The sequence below is a fragment of the Plecotus auritus genome, assembly GCF_963455305.1.
Source record: "Plecotus auritus genome assembly, chromosome: 9".
NCBI lineage: Eukaryota > Metazoa > Chordata > Mammalia > Chiroptera > Vespertilionidae > Plecotus > Plecotus auritus.
In genome coordinates this window covers 74,844,259-74,865,500 of record NC_137783.1, presented here as the reverse complement: position 1 = coordinate 74,865,500, position 21,242 = coordinate 74,844,259, and the positions used below count along the sequence as shown (strand labels likewise).

The following is a 21,242-nucleotide window of genomic DNA, read 5'->3' as shown; positions in this document are numbered from 1 at the left end:
CTGGATGAAGATATTTAAAAGGTCAACTGACAAAATTTAGTGACTAATTGGTTATAGAGGGAAGGGTCAGAAAGAATTAAAAACATGACATTTAGATTTTTGTTTTGGGTATTTGGCTAGATGGACAGTAATAAAAAACAGAATCCAAAAGGACAAGTAGTTTTGATGGTGGTGAGAGAAGGGAGAGAAAAGCTGTTTAATTTAGGATTCATTGAAATGGAGATGCTTATGGAATACACAAGTGGAGGTAATCAACAGGCAATTGCATGTGGCATATGTAAATCTAGAAGTCCACAGAGAAAACTGAGCTAGAAATAAATATTTGAGGCAACATCTGAGTCAGGTGGGAGGTGAGTGAAGCCATGGAGGCACCTATTACCCAGGGGAAAGCAAGTCAGGAGAGGGCCCTGAGGAGCAAGCATTTAAGGCTCAGGCAGAACAGGCCCCTGAATGTAATGCCCGAGGGTAGGGTCCTGGGACTGTTTTGGCATTCGCGTATCTCCAGCACCTTGAAACAGCAACTAGCACAGTCAGCACTCAATAAATATTTGCTGACTGACTGAATGAAGGAAGAAAAAAAGAATGGAAAAGTACTCTAAAATAGAAGAGAAAAACCGGGAGAGTTGGAGTTAGGGAAGAGAGCATTTCAAGCAGGTGCAGACAACGGGGTCAAATGCTAAAAACAAATCAGGTACATTAACCAGGTTATTTGGTTTTGACACAAAAGATGGAGCTCACCAGTTGCTCCTCGGGATTGACTCCTGGTTCACAGAGGGCCAAGGGCCTGTCCTGCTCATCTTCAGGTAAGGACCCACTGAGCAGCAAGGCCTGGGTAACCACAAACACAGAAAGAAATGTACCTCCCATCAGAGAACTGAGTCTGGGGTTGGTAGCTCATCCCTTATTGAAATCACAACTGGGCTTCCTCTAGAAATTTCCTTGGTAATTTGTGACCCTGATCCTTAGATACCTCCAATGACTCATCTTGGGTCTATCTGGAGTTCCTCTGCTCCAAGGCTCTTTGGCCCCAGAAAACAATCTAAAATAAACATTCCTCTCAGAAGCGGCATTTCAAAACCAGAGCCCCTCAAACTGAATTTTGCCAGCTGGGAAGTGAACTAAAAGCAGCGTAGAATTTCCTAGCATGTAAAACTTTATTATAATAAATTAGTTAGAATTTATTTACTGACTTGGGTTTGTTTGAATAATTCTGCATTTTTACTCCCTAAAGGCAACCTGATAGAACAAGAAGGAAAACATACTTGCAGAGAAATATGGGCATTCATTTCCACTCCCCACACCAGGCTTTGTTTTCATCAGAATATGGAGGGGGCAGATTTACCCTGAAGCTAAGGAAGCTCAAACCCAAGGTCCCCTTACCTGCACTGCCCTCCCAAGTTCCTATAGCTACTATTGGATGCATAATCTGTAATCATAGTCTTTTTAAAAATATATTTTTTTATTGATTTCAGAGAGGAAGGGAGAGAGAGATAGAAACATCAATGAGAAAGAATCATCGATAGCTGCCTCCTGCATGGGGACTGAGCCCCCCACTGGGGATTGAGCCCACAACCTGGGCATTGAGCCCGCAACCTGAGCATGTGCCCTAACCAGGAATCAAACCATGGTCGACACTGAGCCACACTGGCCAGGTGTAACCTTAGTCTTAAAGATGGCCTCCCAAACTGTGTACTTTTGGACTCACAAAACTTGGATCTACCCCTGCAGGCAGGTATTACAAGACCTATCAGCTGAATCAAAGATTTAAAAATGTGTCCTTGTCTTGTATCATGAGCTTTCTTTAATCCAGTCAAGAGAAGAGTTACAGAGATTAAATCCTGTTTCAATAAATATAACACAAACTAACCACAAATGTTGGTATATAAGAATCCAAGCACTGGTTGGCCTACCAAACACTAATTAATAATAAAAGTTTAGTAAATCAAATTAATTTGGTTATCCCATGGAGTTGTGGCAAGAGGTATGCATAGACAAGTGTAAGAAGCCACAGAGCTGCAGGGAACTAAGGGAGAGCCATGTTACAGAAACACTGACCCTAATGGCAAAGTGTTGGATGAGAGCCTACGAATAAGTCAGAAACTGGATGTGGCTTCGCACGCAACTTGTTCATCCCTGAAGGAGTTAAAACGCCAGTGAATGCTGTGAGCCCCATTGTATTCCACAAGGGAACTGAATTCTCATTGTGGTCATATGGCTGTGAATTAAACTCCTCTCTTTGCAGAGAATATTAGGATGCTGACTTTCTGCCTATCGATTCTCTCTCTTTTTTTTTCTGTCTAATCCACCATTGGGTTTCTTCCAGACTGAAAAATGCAAACCAAACTGATGGTTATCTATGTTCATATAATCACATTATCCTGGGGAAAACCTGGTTGGTTGTAACCCCAAAGTTTTTCATGCTTTAATAGTTCCAATTAAAGGACAGCACACATACACACAAACATCCCGTTAATTAAACCATGCCTTAATGGAGTGGCAGAAAATGTCTATCTAAAAGGCAGACATTTAAAATATACAAAGAGCCCAGCCTGTGTAGCTCAGTGGTTGAGCGTCGACCTATGAACCAGGAAGTCATAGTTCGATTCTCAGTCAGGGAATATGCCCAGGTTGCCAGCTCCCCATTGTGGGATGTGCAAGAGGCAGCCGATCAATGATTTTCTCTCATATTGATGTTCCTATCTCTCCTTTCCTCTTCCTTCCCCTCTGAAATCAATAAAAATATATTTTAAAAAAATTTAAAACATACAAAGAAAATAGGTGGGAGCCCTGACTGGTTTGGCTCAGTGGATAGAGCGTTGGCCTGCAGACTGAAGGGTCCCGGGTTCGATTCTGGTCAAGGGCATGTACCTGGGTTGCAGGCACATCCCCAGTGGGAGGTGTGCAGGAGGCAGCTGATCAATGTTTCTCTCTCATCGATGTTTGTAACTATCTATCCTCTCCCTTTCCTCTCTGTAAGAAATCAATAAAATATATTAAAAAAAATAGGTGGGAAATCAACAACTCTCCAGGGAGGAATTTTAGGCAGTAAACATTCCTCCAATCCTTCTCCGTTCCTGGGGCATACATTATGCAAATATTTTACCACAGCACCAATATCCTTTTTTTTTAAGGAACCCTTTGTGTCCTCACCCTGTTGCTGGTTGGCTGGCAGCACCGCCTCCACCGCCTGCCGGCTGCCAGACCACTCACATAATGTGGGCTTTGTTTATGTCTCCATAAATATTTGACAATTCAAGAGCAGTGCAGTTCCCAGCACAAACAGAAAGGAATATCCCTAGACAATTTCAGGGTCATCAGCATAGTACAAGGTCTCCCCTAAATAGAGACAGATGCACAAAGTCAGAGGGCTGGGGGGTCATTTCAGGGTAGAAACCAAGTCAAGTGGGTCAGCCGGCCTCTGGGAGATTTCCTGAGCTGGCACTGAAGGTATAGGAAAGACTGAAGGGCTTTGTTGCTCAAAGAAAACCTCTTCTACCTGATCACGAAGCCTTGGCATTCACTCGCAAACACATTAGGAGCCATCTGAATCCTTTAACTAGATTCAGACAGAGACCCTGGTATTACTGGCTCCCGCACCCTTCCTGAAGAAGTCCTAGGAGACAATATCTGACTCTTTGGAGTGCCATTATTTGGTGAAAGCTGCAACTGCACGGCTGTAGCTGCAGAGCGGGCAGGAACCCACCTATGAGCAGAGAGCCAGAACCAGGGTTTGGTAGGGCTTGATGGCTCCCAGGCTCATAGAACTCCTGACAATTGTGTTGTAAACAAGAGTCCATCTGGTTCATGTAAGAGCTTTGCTCACATAAAAGGAATTATCTGCCCTTTGAGTCATACTCCCTCTGTCTAAACTCCCCATTCAACTCTGACCTCACACAAAACTGAGTCAGTTTATTTTCAACTGACACCAGTGATTTAAGAATAATAATCAGTTGGTGCGCCGAAGACAAACGAATGACAAAGGAAGGAGCTACCTGTAGTCCTGATATCATTTTCTTGGCTTCCTCCATTTCTTTTTCTAAATGTTCTTGTTGTTCCAACAGCTGTTCTTCCCATGAAGTCTCCAGACAGGTTGTGGGGCTACCTGGTCGCCAGTCTCGGGATACTGGAGAGTCTGTCTCCTCTACAACATGAAAGGAGGGAGCACAGTTCATGTTGAAGAAAACAGAGTTTCCGGCAGGAAGCGTTCACAGTCCTTGCATTCACAGGTTCAGGTCACTGCCTCCTGAACCTGTCCTCGCTGCACAGCCTGGACTCGCCACCAGGCGGGGTAGTGAGACATTAAGAATTGGCTATTAACTCAGACCCCAGGCTCAAGGGAGCAACACTTAATCTGTTGGGGGAAACACATCCTCTTCAGAATGTTTAGGAAGCCATAAGACCTCCTCTTTGGGAGTCTTGGTATGGGACATATAGATTTTACTATTAATTCTCTAGAACTGGCACTCCCAGAGCTTGATTCTGCCAGGTACAAAGAGGGGAGCTGTCAGAGGCCACGAAAACAAAAGTCCTGTTGGTTGCTCTGGAGATTCAGAGGAGACCATTCTGTCATATAACAGTGTCTCACACAGAAAAAGAACCAGTAAAGCATATTTGCATAAATTGTTTAATCTCTCTCTCTGGTTTTGTTTTATTTTCCTGCCTTTACAATCTCTTCTGATTTCGTTCATAAAAATGAGTATAGTAAGGCTAATCCCTCTGGGTTGCTCTGAAGATTAAATGAGGTAATTTATGCCCAGGGCCATGTGGTGTGGGGCCCAGAGCAAGCACTCAATAAATGCTCTCCCTCTCCCTCCTCAGGGTCCCAGGAGTGTCTGACTCAGTAACGTTCTCAGTAGTATTCTTTGCTACTAATGCCAGGTTTAGAGAGGGAATAGAATAAGGAAGAAATGAATTCCAGTTTTTCTTCTGAGGGCTTCGGTTTCATTGTATCTCCTAATAGGTGAATAAAACTCTATCTAAATCACGTGTTTTGCTTCTTCCTGTTTTCCTCTATGTTTATGTGAGTAAACAGAGAGTAACTGAAACAGAGGAAGGAGAAGTCTAAACAAAGGGAACTCCTGTGGTCCTTTCTGTAGTCCTCATACCAAACCTGATGCAGACCTGCTCTCCACTGTACGTTCTCACAGACACCTCAGCAACTCCTCTATATTCCTGGCCCCAATTTAAGTTAGAGAAGGACTGAAATTATTTGTATAACATAGAAATCATAAAATCTATTTACTTGAATAAGGCTTCTGACTGTTCCAAAGTCATTTCCTAATTCATAGGCAGGGGGCCGAGGAACAGCCTGTCTATACTGCTGCAAGGTTTTTGACAGCTAGGACATCAGAAGTGACATTCTCCAAGAGGATAACTATATTCGCTGGCTCTAAAACATTAGAGCCCTGTAGAGCTGAGCCTGCAGACACAGACTATGGAGAGGCACAAGGCCAGGGAGCTTATAGGTACATAGCCAGGATCCCCAAACTCTTCAAGCTGAGAGCTATTCCTTGAACCAACCCAGGCACCCAAGAAATAGTACCTGTCTTGTTCTCTATTCCTTCAGAGGGAATAATCACAAACTCTGCCTTCTCCTCCGACTGGGTGATAATGGATTCGCTCTTTGCACTGTGGATAGGACTGGGTGAAGTCAGGCTGTGATGAAAGAAAGAGAAACAATTATTATAAACAGTTGTTTAGAAGCCAACTTTCATAATTTATCCCAGAGACATGTTTGTTTTTTGTTTTTCTTATATATATATATATTTGTGTGTGTGTGTGTATGTGTGTGTGTGTGTTGATTTCAGAGAGGGAGAGAGAGAGAGAATCATCAATCAGCTACCTCCTGCATGCCCCCTACTGGGGATGGATCCTGCAACCCAGGAGTATACCCTTGCTCAGAATTGAACCCGGTACCCTTCAGTCCACAGGCTGACACTCTATCCAGTGAGCCAAACCAGCTAGGGCCCAGAGACATGTTCTTATCCATCTTACTCCTACTGCCTAACACAGTACCTGGCCCACAGTAAGAACAAATATTTGTTGAATGAATAAACGTGTTGAATGAATAAATGACCCAGTCCTAGGAAATCTTTTACACAACAAGGCTGCCTTGAGGCTTAATTCACTGAGAAGAAATTTATCAGAATTGGTAATCTAGCATTTTAAAGAGCTTCTGGGTTTTTTTTGGTGTGTGTTTGTTTCTTTTTAGTCCTTACCCGAGGATATGTTTTTATTGATTTTAGAGAGAGAGAGGAAGGGAGAGTGAGAGAAACATTGATGTGGAGAGAAACATCTATTAGTTGCCTCTCATATGCATCCCAACTGGGATTGAACCCACAATCTAGGTATGTGCCCTGACTGGAAATCAAACCTACAACCTTTTGGTGTATGGCTGACGCTCAGCCAACCAAGCCACCTGGCCAGGGCAAGTTTTGTTTTGTTTTGTTTTTTACTCACTACCATCACCATTCTAGGCCCAAGTTTGGAGACTGATATAGTATGTGTTTTACTATCTTTGAATACTTGAAGGAAAATCTATTTCCAATATACTAATCATTCACACACACACAAGCAATACCAGCAGAGTAATCACAGCAAATCAGCTCTGGGCTGATGCCAAAGAAGAGGAAAGCGTGGAAGGTGCCTCAGCAGGGAGAAAGTGCTGGAGTGTGGACAGCACCAGGATGGACAAAGGAGCAACGATATATCAATAAAGCTAGGACATGATAAGGAAAAGGGTAATAGGTCAAAAGGGGAACACCTGCTTGGAGATGGTAAAGGTTTACTTGATTTACTCCCAGAGTTACTTATATGTCTGCCACACTGGTTTCAAATTGTCATGAGCAACTCGCAACAATTCTTACGTTCTGATATAATTACTAGCCTTGGAAGGAACTGTTTGGATTTTGGGGGAAATGGAATTTTAAATCTCCAGAACAACAGCAAAGCTATAAGACAAGATGGGGGTGTGAGGCTGAAGCTTACAGCTGCAGAGCCCGTTTCTTTGCATTGCACCCTGAGAACATCAGCACTGAAACACTCTCAGGGGCCATGGGGGCTGCAGGCCCAGCCCCTTCTCAGGAATCCTTTCCAGATCCATCACCTAGACAACAGGGACAGTGTCTAGGATTCACTGACCCACTTAACATGCCCCTGAAGTCTCCCAGGCTAATCCTCACAGCCACGATCAGGAGTTAACATTTCTTCTTTCCAGAAACCAATAAAAACAAGAGGCAAGCACAGAGGAGGTGCCTAGAGAATTCAGAGCCCCTGAAGCAACCTGAGGACTAGGTTCTCATCCTCCTCGTTGTCCAAAGTTTAAAGGCTTCAGTGGGAATGCCCTCAACCAGTAATACATTCTTATGCTTATTAGAACACAAAAAATTTAAAATTGTTGCTTCTTCAACTTAAAGAAAGGAACTTAACCAGACCTATAGATCTACAACCCAAATAAGCAAGGGGGGTGAAGAGTGGCAAGAAGTGGTATTAAGAAAAGGTAATTGCACCCTAGCCAGTTTGGCTCAGTGGATAAAGCGTCGGCCTTTGGACCGAAGGGTCCCAGGTTTGATTCCTGTCAAGGGCAGGTACCTCGGTTGCAGACTCCTCCCCAGCCCAGGCCCTGTTCGGGGTTCGTGCAGGAGGCAACCAATCAATGTGTTTCTCTCACATCGATGTTTCTCTGTCTTTCCCTTTCTCTAAAAGATTAATGGAAAAATATCCTCGGGTGATGATTTAAAAATAAATAAATAAAGTGTAATTTTAAAAAAGAGAGAAAAATTTCTGAAAAAAAAGAAAGAAAGAAAGAAAAAAAGATAGAAAGGAGTTGCTTTATGAAATTTTCTTATCCACCTTTCACTACTTAGGTAACCTGACTTCCAGGCCAACATGCATTAGCTGCTGGAAAAGCACTAGTCTAGGGTTACCATCTATAATAATAAAAGTATAATATGCTAATTAGACCGGACAGCCGAACGACCTCCTGGACGTCCTTCCGGACAACCTTCTGGTGAAGCCGGGGCTACGAGGGCCGAGCCCCTTGCACGAATTTCATGCATTGGGCCTCTAGTGTTATTTATAAAGAAACAGATTTAAGCCCTAGCTGGTTTGGCTCAGTGGATAGAGCGTTGGCCTGCGGACTAAAGGGTCCCGGGTTCAATTCCAGACAAGGGCACATGCCCGGGTTCCGGGCTCAATCCCCACTAGAGAGTATACAGGAGGCAGCCAATTAATGATTCTCTCTCATCATTGCTGTTTCTATATTTTCCTCCCTCTCTGAAATCAATAAAAATATATTTATTTTTAAAAATATTTTTATTGATTTTTTACAGAGAGGAAGGGAGAGGAAGAGAGAGTTAGAAACATCGATAAGAGAGAAACATCAATCAGCTGCCTCCTGCACACCCCCCACTGGGGATGTGCCTGCAACCAAGGTACGTGCCCTTGACCTTAATCGAACCTGGAACCCTTGAGTCCACAGACCGACGCTCTATCCACTGAGCCAAACGGGTTAGGGCAATAAAAATATATTTTTTAAAAAAAGAAACAGATTTATGACTGCTCAGGCCTCAGCATTCGCCTTATAGAAATTGGGATCCACGTGCCGAAAGAGGCCTGAAGCAGCTGCTCCTCTTTGAGAACTAAGATACTTTCTCAGCTGACAAGGTGCTGTGGTTGACATGTCCCAATGCCTGCATTTGGACGGACCGCAGTGGGTAACGTGTGAGAGGAGGGTGGGTTGGGAGGGTGGTGTGAACCAGGATGCCACTTTCCTAAAAGCAGAGACGCAATCTCAGCTCCACCTTCTCCCTCCTGAGTGAGCTGTCTCCCACATAAGGGCAGAGGAGGCGGATGTCTGCATATCCAACCCCACTGGGGGAGTGGCCAAGCAGCCAGAAGAAAACAACATTTTTCTTTCTTGAATTGAGGCTGCCAGTGTGTGAGGCCAGAGAGCTAAGACCATGGAACTAGATGGCCAAGTTAAAAGAGAAAAGACCGAGGAAGAAAAATCCCGAGGCAAGAATAACCTCATGAATGAGGATGGTGCATTAGATCCTCTTCCTCAAGTCAGAGAAAAGTATTTTCACACTAATTAATTACATGCTATAGGCTCTGCCTGATGCGCTTTGAAGCCCTATTTCATAAGCAAGTAATCCCCTACCTGCCATCATAATCCTCTCAAATCAGGGAACAAGTGATTACAAATCAGGTCCGACCGATACACTTAATTCCCACAGGTTTAACATCTCTCCAACCTTAATTTATCAGAAAGTGGTGCCCCAGCAAAGATACTTGCAAATTAGAGTCAAATTAATTTTTTTAATAGGTAAAGGGCCATAAGAAAGAGAGTCCTGTTCCCCCCTGAAGTGCCTTCCCTAAGCAGAGACAAGACAGGGTAAAGGGCCACTCCTTCCCCTATGCTGGCGCCAGCTCCCTCACCCGCTCTATTTTATAGTGATAATCCCAGGCCAGCACCCTTTTCTCCCCAATACAGCTCCCCCACCATCCCCGTCTATCTCTGGCCAACGGCATCCTCCAGTCGGGCTCTGCTCCCACCCACGCCCCCACCTCCAAAGCCAAAGTGGCCTCAGCTCACCATTTGACTTGCGTCCCTCCCATGGTCCCCTCCTGGCTCCGAGCTCAGCAAGCCTGCTTCCCTGGGTGAAGTCGGGGGCTGAGAGTCACAGCGCTCCCAGATTCGGGCATGTCTCCCCGAGCTGGGGCAGGCCAACTACCCAAGCTGCCGGCCGATTGCGGGAGAGATGGGGGAGGGCTACGAGGCCGGCGTCCCGGCCCCAGGGACCGGGATGCTCCGGGTCTGTGGCGCGCGGTCCCGGCAGCTCAGACACGGCAGCAGCCGGGGCTGGGCGGGACCGCCTCCCCTCGCAGGCTGCGGGCACCGGCGGCCGCATGGCGGTCTCCGCGGCCGCGCGGCTGGGGGCATGCCCGGGGCGCGGGCATCTCAACCCATCTCCGAACGCGAGACGCTCCGCGGCTCGGACAGCGCGGCCGGCCGAGAACCCGGGCAGCGGCGTGCGGGCGGGGGACCCCAGCTTCGCAGCACCTCCCCCGGCCCTCCCGGCCCCGCCCTGCCCGCCCTCCCCAGGCGGCCACACGCCGCGGGGCAGCGCCGGCTCGGACCCAGGTGGAGCCCGGCGGGGGCGCGGCCGGGCGGGGGACCCGGGGAGCACTCGCCAGACAGGGAGGGGCCGCCGGCGGGCAGAATCCCCAGAGGGGTCTGGTCCTGGCCCTGAGAACCCCGATCTGTACACGTTGCCTTCCACACCCTGAGCCCTCCCTTCGTGGACGCAGAGGTCGGGGTAGGTAGAAGCCAGCTTCTTGAGGGTGCGGTCTCCCCCGGAAGCCGCGGAACGCCCATCTCTCCCACCTCCCCTCCGGGCGTTTCCGAGTGTGCTTTTTTTACCCACTAGGGATCATTTTGCTTGGACACAGGGAGAGGCTGGCCTGAGGTCTTGGAAGCACCAGGCCGGCAGGGTGTCCCTCGAGGAGAGGGGCAGGGAATTAGACACTGAGGGCTATCTTCCAATCTTAACCTTCTCCCTGTTCCCAGTCACATCCCGGGAACCACATTTCGTGGTCACTGAGCCATTAGATGGGCTCCCCCTGAGCAAGGGTGGAGGGAGGGAGCAGATTGTGCCCCAGTCCCAGGGAGCAAGCTGAGGAAAAGGCAGGGTGCTGACTGAACACCCTAACAAGGTGAGTGAGCAGTCAGCTTAGAAGAACAAAATCAGGAAAAAGTCAAAGACAGAAAGCAGAATGCAAACTGTTCTCTGAGCCCCTCCTAGAAACCTGTCCCATCAGCCCACTGCAGTCGGAGTTCCAGTGGGTCACTAAGTTACACTCTCACCGTGGCTGCCCCAGTCTGAGTCCTGCCAGAGAGGAAGGAAGCAGCTGCTCTCAGGAAGAAATCGAGGCTCCCTCCCCAAACCTCCCCCCTCCCCCCCAGCCCCCCCCCCCCCTCCCGCCCTCCAAACACACACACCCAACGCTGGCAGGCACTATCAGGCACAGATGAGCAAAAGGCCTGTGGCCATGCAGGAAGCAATAGATCTCATCATACAACGAAACATCCTTTGATTATGTACCAAGGGATAGTCTAAGAAGCAAGCAAGGAAGAAATGATTTGGATTCTCACTAAAAGCATGCCTATTGCTTCATGGGTACAGGGTTTCCTTTTGGGGGTGATGAAAATGTCTTCAAACCGGATAGAGGTGATGGTTGCAAACATTATGAAAGTACTAAATACCACTGAATTGTACACTTTAAAATGATTAATGATTGCTGGGCCTGAGCAGCTCAGTTGGTTGAGCATCACCCTGTGCACCGAAAACTTACAGGCCTGGGACACTTACGAAGGAAGGCAACCAATGGATGTTTCTCTCTCACATTGATGTTTTCTTCTCTCTCTCTCTCTGTCTCTCTCTCTCTCTCTCTCTCTCTCTCTCTCGAAGCATGTCCTTGGATGATGATTTTTAAAAAGTAAAATGATTAATGGTTAACTTTATGTTTTGTGAATTTTATACATAAGCACATCCATTAAATGTGATCATTAAAGTTGAACAAGGTTACCAGAATATTAAAATGGGGAAAGAATTGCATGTGACCTCCATAGACTAGGAAATGGTCCATCAAACTAAGATGGAATATTATGAGAAAAAGAAATAAGAGGAAAAACACCAAAGACACATAAAATGCTTGTAAGACAAAGAGCAATTAGGCTTAACTAGAACAGCCTAAGTTGGATTGAGGTAGGAGACAAAAAAGGTCAAAAGAGCATAAATTAAACATGATTCAGCAATGAAATGAAGTTAGTAAATAAGCTAACATGACCTGGGGATGTGTTCATAGGAGCACGATTTACATAAGCCAGGAAAGTAGTCTTTTCCTGCCACTATACTTGGCATTGATCAGGCTTTTAATGAGAGCACTCTGTCCTGTTTTGGTTTCCCCACTTGGCTCTAGGGCAGCCTTGGGCAAACTATGGCCCGCGGGCCGGATCCAGCTGTTCTATCCGGTTCTCTTGCTCTCCCCTCCGCTCCTTTACTTTGAATTTATATTAGTTCACACAAACACTCCATCCATGCTTTTGTTCCGGCCCTCCGGTCCAGTTTAAGAACCCATTGTGGCCCTCGAGTCAAAAAGTTTGCCAACCCCTGCTCTAGGGTATATAAGCAGCCTTTCAGCTACAGTCACATATGTATTCTAATCATTAGCCCACTCAAATATGTACTAATCTGCCATAATTCCCAGCCCTATAAGTAAAAGCCAGAAACATTCTAATGCTCTAAGACAACTCAGCTCATTTTCTCTTGCTATGAGCTTGATGCAGCCCCCTCAGGCCATAACTTAGTTATACCCAGACAATAAGCCAGTGCAATGGAACTGGTTCTCATAAACGCTGGCAGCTGATATACAACATCCGAACCACCAGGCTGGACCATGGCAGGTCCCAGCACGGGCACTGTGGCTCTGCATAAAGCTTCCTCAGGTGGGAAATTCACAGCATCCCACCCTCCCCTCCTGCCAGCACAAAACCACGAGGCAGTGCTGAGGGCTACCCCTTTAAGGCCAAACATAATCGGAGGGAAAGAGAACGGGTTTAGGTGCCTCATGGCCTGTTGTGTTGCTACTTGAGGCTTAGAACCCCGAGACTCCCCAGGAATTCAGCTTTTAGCTAGAACTGTAGTAGTAAAGAATCTGAGGCCACGGTTACCTGGAGCAGCTGGACTCAGGCGGGGACCTTTGCTGCCCTTCATACTGCTGCACCAGAGCTCGCACGCTCCAGTATGGATTCTCGATCTCCTCGTCCGTGCTGCTGTTCCTAAAGTCAGAGGACACCAGCAAAGGAGAAGAGTCAGTCCTTCACTTCAACTCAACAAGTACTGATAGATGGCCCTCTTGTGAGTACTATAGGAAAGATGAATACGGCAAAGCCCCTGCCTCAGAGACACTTGAAACCTAGCAGGGAAGACAGATACAAAAGCGCATAACTTCACCAATCTTTGCAACACCTCAGGGTCATGCTTAGCACACACACAACCGCCAAAGCATTTCCTGCTGTGACTCCGGGGGCAGCTTGGCCTTCAGGATACATTCCAGGGAGAGACTCCCGCAGATGAATGGAACATTGCTCCCAGTGAAGAAAACACACAGTGCCAATGGCATCTCTTTGCAATTCTGGGCACCAGAGCAACAGATTACCTATGTCATTCATCCACTTTCTGCTGACTGCGAATAGAACTCTTCAAAAGAAAGGGCTTTTCTCTTTCAAAGTGCTCTTTTCTGCAACGTGGGGCTGTTTGGGTGATATTTTCATCTACTGCAGATAAGCATTTAAGGGAAAAATAGCAAAGACAGTCCAGTTTCCATTCTCAGATTCCCACCCTTACCTCTGTCTGTATCGAAAGACGTCCCGTCCTGACCGTGACATGTCATGACACACATCAGCCAGAGCAGCAGCTGCTCCCTGGGCCACAGCCGTAGCACAGTGTGGCTGGTGACTCTGCAAAGGGGCTCTGAAGTCCCGTCCTTGGCTTACTGTCCTGCCAGAGCCAGGTTTGAAGTGAGCTGCCAAGGCAAGGACCAGCCGCATGATAGACTTCAGGTTTCCTTCCACAATATCTGGGGGACAGAACAGACCGAGAGGCCCTCAGAGGGAGGTAGAGGGCTAAGGCCTCATTCACTAAATACGTACTTACTAGGGATGCAGGTGAGTGGGGCAGCCAATCTCTCTGTCCTCACAAAGTCGTGTTCAACAGGGACACAGAATATTTAAAAGCAATTACAATGAAGTATAGTAACATGTTATGATAGGAGAAGTACAGGATTCCTTGGGGGCTCAGAGTAGAAGCATCGTGTCTAGTCTAGAGGGCTCAGGATTCCCAGAGGAAGTGAGCTCTAAGCGGAGACTTGGTTGATGAATAGTGGTCCATCAGATGGAGGAGAAGAGGGAGCAGCAAGCACGAAATCTAGAGGCAAGAGAAAGCATGACATACTGGAGCCTTGCTATCTGGTGTGGGAGCCGCTAGCTACACTGAGCACTTAAAAGGTAGTATAGTCTGAATTGAAATGTGCTGTAAGTATAGTATTTACTTAGCACACACACACACACAAAGAGAATGCAAAATATCTCCTTAGATGTAGTACAAAAAATAGAATGCAAAATATCTCATTAATAGTTTACATTTTGAAATAATATTTTGGATATATTGAGTTAAATAAATTTATTATTCGAACTGGTTTCACACTTTTTTCTTTTGTTTAATGTGGCTATTAGAAACTTTTACATTACACATGTGACTCACATTATACTTCTATGGCACAGCTCTACGGTGGAGGAGCTGAAAGGAGTCCAGCAGAGCTAGAACTCAGAGTGCAGCAGGCGAGGGTGAAAGCTGAGGGATGAATCAGAGGTCAGGTCAGGAAGGGCCCGATAAGCCACAGGAAGGACTGCGGACTTTATCCTAAGGACCCTCCGAGGCAGAGGACTGCATGAGCATATATACTCATGGTAAGATCATTCTGGCAGCAACGTGGAGAGCAGATGGGAGGAGGACAAACATCAATGCAGCAGGACTAATCAGGAAGCCAGGTAAAAGACTACGAGGTCCTGAGTGTCAGTGTTCCCTAAAAATAGTTGACTATAATGGGCCAGATCCCCAAGCCCACTCCTAATGGGGACCAGATGAAAGAGATTTGCATTCTAAATTTTCCCTAGAAAAGAAAAAGGAATGCAGGCAAAAAAAATGTGATAGGTCTGGTGAAAGTTACTGTAAGGAAATTGGTAAAATTCTATTTTTTCTTTAGTTGCATAGCCTTTTAGATATGCAAGGGTTTGAAAGGATTGATGATACCTTCTATACAGGGTGCTCTCAATGGTTAGCATCTACCCTTCCTGAATGACCCCAACACAGAGAACATTAGTAACAGAAACATGACAGGAGTGCCCCCTCCTGCCCCCATTCTCACCACAGTCACAAGTAACCAGGCCCAGAACCTGAGGCTGAAACAGAACCGGATTACATCAGTTCTAGAGAAATGGCGAGAGGACTAGGGGCCTGTGCTCTCTGAAGACACCTAGACCCTTTCATCCTTGTAGCCTGGGCTCAAGGGGACTGACAAGTGTCCCCTTCTGGCCACATGGCTGCAGGAGAGGGCATGTGCTAAGGTCACAGAGCCCCTCCATCTTACCAGGAATATTTTGTGATGTAAAAGAAAAAAAATGCTAGAAAATATTTTCCATCTGGAAAACTGGATGGAAAAAAAATGTAGGCTATTATGACATGAAATAATTATTGGTCATGAAACCGTAGGAACTTCAAAAACATAAGCTATCCTCATTTTTATCACTTAAATGAGAAATTCTAAAATCAATATCCCAATTTTGTAATTTCTTCTCTATTAATTGTCCTACACACAGTCAAGCAAACCTTTATTAAATTAAAATGAATAGAGAACTTCTATCTTCACCCAGGTTTCCAAAGCAATCAAATTTTGATAATCACTCTGTCCCAATAACTTTCTTTATGGGAAAATGACATGAAGTCATGGGGTTAATTCTCCTCCTGCCAATCAGATCCCTTGACTACACACAGCAATTGCCAGCTAAAGATGAGTGTACTCATCCACCAAGAACGTGAAGAGGCACTGACCTTTAGCTGAAGTCTGGTGCATACGAATCTTTTTGGAGGCCACAAATTGTAGCACCTTCTCCACATTATTCTTCATCTCCTGTTGGTTTCTTGGACTCAGCTGTACCCCACTCAGCTTTTCTCCTGCTGTTAGAAGACAGAAAATATATGAAGTTATAATGAGAAATAATATCAAAGTCTCATATAGCCAAATACAGAGAAAGGGAATATCTGATATAAAGAGTAATATTATATATAAATATACAAGTGAGTTAAGCCTTAGTGTTTGTAATTTGGAATGGGGAGTAGAAAAATGAAAATCTTTTAGATGGCCTGCAAATTTTTTAAAAATACATTTTTATTGATTTCAGAGAGGAAGGGAGAGGGAGAGATAGAAACATCAATGACGAGAGAGAATGATTGATTGGCTGCCTCCTGCATGCCCCCGAGTGGGCATCGCCCCCCCTCCCCGCCCCGGGCAACCCAGGCATGTGCCCTGACCAGGAATTGAACTGTGATCTCCTGGTTCATAGGTTGACACTCAACCACTGAGCCACATCCGTCAGGCTGGTTTATGTTTTTAAAAGTTGACTCAGGGTAGACATAGATTATACAGAAAGGAAACAGGGAGATTAGTTAGAAAGAAAATGAAAAGACAAGGCAAGAGATAATAACGTTTTGGGTTAGAGTGAAAGAGGCTGCCAGATGAAAAGTCAGATAGTGGGTAAATTTTTACTATAAAGCAGACAGCACATGTGAAGGACTGGATATGATAGATGGGGAAAAGAGGATAATCAAGGAAAACTTCTAAGTGTCCTGCTTCAAGAGCTAGGTGAATGGCACTGTGATATGTTGCTTAAATGAAGAAACCTGGGGGATAAAGTGATTAGGTGGGAGAAGGAAATCAGAAATTCTGATTAGGACAAGTGAAGTTAGAGTTGCATTTTGGACATTCAAATAGAGATGCTGAATAGGGAGTTGATATTCATGTCTAGAACTCAAGGAAAAATTTAGGACTAAAGATATATATTGGAAAGAGACCACTTAGGGATAGAGAATATCCAAGGGCTAAGGATAACTTCAACAACACTCAGAAGTTAGGAAGAAGGAGAAAAGCCAGCAAAGCAATCAGGGAGCCAGTGAGGAAGGAGGAAAACGAAGTCTGCAGGGTCCCGGGAACCAAGTAAAGCAAACGTGTGGTTGCCTTTTTGCTTTGTTGATGGTTTCTTCTGTTGTGCAGAAGCTTTTTAGTTTGATGTAGTTCCATTCATTCTGATGGATGATTGGATAAAGAAGATGTGGTACATATATACAATGGAATACTACTCACCCATAAAAAATGAAATATTGCCATTTGCAACAACATGGATGGATCTTGAGAGTATTATGCTAAGTGAAATAAGTCAGGAGGAAAGGGACAAGCATTGTGTAATATCAGTCATATGTGGAATATAAAACAACAAGCAACAAACAAACAAAACAAGCTTATAGATACAGACAACAGAATGGTGGTCACCAGAGGGGAAGTGGGGTTTGGGAGGATGAAGAAGGTAAAGGAGATCAAACATGTGGTGATGCAAGGAGACTAGACTTCAGGTGGTGGGCACACAATATACTCCTGGAAAGCTCCTGGAGAGGAGAGAGGGTGCAGCGTGCCCTCAAGGCTTTCTGTTGGGACAGGCAAGTACTGGGCCTGGGCCCACTAATGTCCTCTCTTTCCTTTGCTCTTTAGAGAAAAATAAAAGATATATGCCTGGAACTTAAATAATGTTATTATTAACCAATGTCACCCCCCAAATAAATTTTTTTAAGTGTTTGAAGGAGGAGGGAGTGATCAACTGTGTGAAGTTCTCTTAAATGGAATAAAATGAGGGCTGAGGCCTGGCACTGGGTTTCACAAGGCAGAGGTTGTGACCTTGAGAAAGTTTTAGTGGAGTAGTGGAGGAGGGCAGGTTAAATAAGGAATGGGGAAAGGAAGTGAATTCAGTGAACTTTTCAGAAGGCAAAGTCACAACAGAATGTCACAAAAATACTTGGGTTTTGGAAAAATGAACACATATTCAAATTGCTTGTATATGTACAGAATATCTCTGGAAAGAAATGCAAAAAACTGCTTACACTGATTGCCCCAGAAAAAAACAGGTAGCTGGCAGAGGGACAGAGGTGGAAAAAAAAGGCTTTTGACTTTATACCCTCTTGTACCTTCTGGGTTTTTTTTTTTTTTATCTGATTATATTTTCAAGTATAATCTATTGAAATAAGTGAAAAATTAAATGTTTAGAATGAGCTTGGAATGAAAACAGATCTAGGTTTGTACCATGCTCCGACACATACAGTTATGTGATCTTGTAAAGCTGCCTAGCCTTTTTATTTATTTTTTTTTAAATATATATATATATATATTTTTTTTAAATATATATTTTATTGATTTTTTACAGAGAGGAAGAGAGAGGGATAGAAAGTTAGAAACATCGATGAGAGAGAGACATCGATCAGCTGCCTTCTGCACGCCCCCTACTGGGGATGTGCCCGCAACCCAGGTACATGCCCTTGACCGGAATAGAACCTGGGACCCTTCAGTTCGCAGGCCGACGCTCTATCCACTGAGCCAAACCAGTCAGGGCTTTAAAATATATTTTATTGATTTTTTTACAGAGAGGAAGGGAGAAGGATAGAGAGTCAGAAACATCGATGAGAGAGAAACATCGATCAGCTGCCTTCTGCACACTCCCCACTGGGTATGTGCCTGCAATGAAGGTACATGCCCTTGGCTGGAATCGAACCTGGGACCCTTGAGTCCGCAGGCCGACGCTCTATCCACTGAGCCAAACCGGTTAGGGCTGCCTAGCCTTTTTAAATCTCATAAAATAAGACAGTGGCACTCATAACATACCCATGTCATACATCAATCAAAGTAGCATGCTTAGCACAATGCTTGATATATTCTTATTGCTCAATAAATTTATTTATTTTTATAAATCCTCTTTTTTAAGCTTGTTTCCTCAAAATGGGGATAATGTTAGCTGTTTCTCAAGGGTTGATTAAGTGAAATTAAATGAGATAGAAAGTATTCAACAAATGGCAGCTGCTACTACTATTACCATTATTACCATCATTATCAATGAATACTCTGATGAGTCCCTGAACTGTGCCAATGAGGGAGAGGCTGCCTGCAGCAAACTGGGCTTCTCCACCACTGGGACCCTTGCATCCCTCCAGGACTCTCAGTGAGGTCAGCTGACTAATATAACAATCAGCATTTGAATACCTATCATGTGCCAGGCACTTGAGTAGGAGTTGTGGAACCAAAAGTACAGAAAAAAAAATTATGCTGTACCTGCTCTTAAAGAGTTCAGTGTACACAGGAGAGATAGCTGAGCAATTACCATTCAGTGAATGAAATAAAATAATAACAGAGCTACATACAAATGCTATGAAAATAAGGTTATGGCACCTTATGCTGTACCTGCTCTTAAAGAGTTCAGTGTACACAGGAGAGATAGCTGAGCAATTACCATTCAGTGAATGAAATAAAATAATAACAGAGCTACATACAAATGCTATGAAAATAAGGTTATGGCACCATCTATAAGAGTGAGCATCAACAACTCCAGGGCTCCAAAAGGATCAACCCTTTCATGGAGCATATGGTAGTCAGTATCTGCCTGGCTACTACCTCCTTTTCCAGCCTCGGTTCAGACATCGATTCTTCTGACATGCTACTACTGAATCTCCAGAGCTGGGCTGGGTGATCCCCCTGCCATGTGCCCCATCACTTTTCAGTCTTCCCAACTAGATTGGGGGAGGGGAGCTCTTGAGAGCTTAGACTGTGTTTACTATCATATTCCCAAAGCATAACACAGTACCTGGCACACAGTGTTTATTGACTAATAAATAAATGAATTAACCTGGGGTAAGTATTCTGTCTCTTCTACTTTCAGTGCCATAGATTTTATTTACATACTAGAGGCCCAGTGCACGAAATTCATGCATGGGGGGCGTGTCCCTCAGCCTGGCCTGCACCCTCTCCAATCCAGGACCCCTCAGGGGATGTCCAACTGCCAGTTTAGGCCCGATTGGGCAGTCAGACATCCCTCTCACAATCTGGGACCGCTGGCTTCTAACTGTTCACCTGCCTGACTGCCTGATGGCCCCTAATCACTCTGCATGCCTGCCTGATTATCCCTAACTGTCTCTGCCTGCCTGCTTAATGCCCCTAACTGCCCCTCTACAGGCCTGATTGCCCCTAACTGCTCTCCCCTGCTGGCCTGATCGCCCCTAACCACCTCTGCCTCGCCCCCTGCCACCATGGCTTTGTCCGGAAGGACATCTGGAAGACTCCTGGTCTATCCAGTCTAATTAACATATTACCCTTTTATTAGTATAGATATTTATTTATTTATTTACTTTGTTAATCCTCATCCAAGGATATTTTTCCATTGATTTTTAGAGAGAGAGGAAGGGAGAAGGAGAGACAGAGAGAGAAACATCGATGTGAGAGAGACACATCGATTGGTTGCCTTCTGTATGTGCTGAACAGGGCCGGGGAACAAGCATGCAACTGAGGTATGTGCCATTGAAGGGAGTCGTGGACCCTTCAGTCCATGGGCTGGCGCTCGATGCCATATGTTTTAAAGAAGAAGCCATCTGTTCTGAAAGGCATGTGAAGGATAAAGAAGGTCAAGTTCTGATTAATGTTAGCATCAGAGTCCAGGGCCAACTGACCAACAATCTCGATGAGATGAGCCAGGATCACCCCATCCCGAAGGTCCTGTCGCAGGTCCTGTACGGGCTTCACTGCTGGGCTCTTTCTCAGCTGCGCGTTCACCCAGGCCACGTACGCCTGCAGTTGCTGCTGAAAAATGAAAGGTGGAAATAAGGGGAAGGTTGCCTATTATTCTTAACCTCCGCCCTGCACATCCAAGGCGGGATCTGAGGTTGAGCTACAGTGGGCAATGCGTCACACCGAGAGGGAGGAGGAGCTTTTAAGGAAAGAAAGAAGAAAGATGGTCAGGCATATAGCACGTTTAAAATTCCCTAGTTTTATGTTAGTCTCCAAGGATCAGCTAACCTCTGACGAGGATGGCAGTGAACACACAGATAAGGAGACAAGTGTGTCAAGGACTACGACTCCTGCTTTCCTTGAGTTTTGCCTGGATGAGGTTCAGGCCCACAACCACAGCCAGTTTTTGGTGTAATCACTGTCACCAGCAACCCATCCTGCTTCCCAGGAACAATCACTCATGTCCCATACGCACAATGGGCTATGATAGTCATAAGAATTGATCTTGGGGATCAGGAATAAACAGTAAATCAAGCTCAGAACTGCCTTTCCCCCAGTTGCTTTTTTCCACAATGAGACTTAACTGAAATCATCTCATACTGAACCTAAGATTTATTCTCCTGAGCCTATAATCCTGGCATTGCTATAAAGTTAGTTTTAATCCGTGCTTTATATTGTCAAAGAGGATCTAGTTACCTAAAACCTGCACAAACTTACCAAAGAAAGGCTATGGTAAGCAGTGTTCCTGAAAACTAAGGAAAGGTTGGGGAGAGGGGACACTTTCATTTATTTTCTGACAAAGCTAGGGC

At 45.2% G+C, this 21,242-nt stretch overlaps 1 protein-coding gene across 4 annotated transcripts in view; it reads right to left on the bottom strand.

Moving 5' to 3' along the window:
- Positions 1-21,242, bottom strand: part of DIXDC1 (DIX domain containing 1) — a 64,195-nt gene that overhangs the window by 22,612 nt on the left and 20,341 nt on the right. For 2 of the 4 annotated variants that reach the window (XM_080640478.1, XM_080640481.1), the window contains 7 exons: positions 20,376-20,505; positions 15,672-15,797; positions 13,410-13,641; positions 12,734-12,841; positions 5,543-5,655; positions 3,993-4,141; positions 739-828 (listed from right to left, as the gene is read on the bottom strand). In XM_080640478.1, coding sequence (XP_080496604.1) covers positions 739-828; positions 3,993-4,141; positions 5,543-5,655; positions 12,734-12,841; positions 13,410-13,641; positions 15,672-15,797; positions 20,376-20,505 — 948 coding nt within the window. Of the gene's footprint in view, positions 1-738; positions 829-3,992; positions 4,142-5,542; positions 5,656-9,595; positions 10,037-12,733; positions 12,842-13,409; positions 13,642-15,671; positions 15,798-20,375; positions 20,506-21,242 lie in introns of those variants that run through there. The other 2 variants (XM_080640479.1, XM_080640480.1) reach the window with 2 other exon arrangements.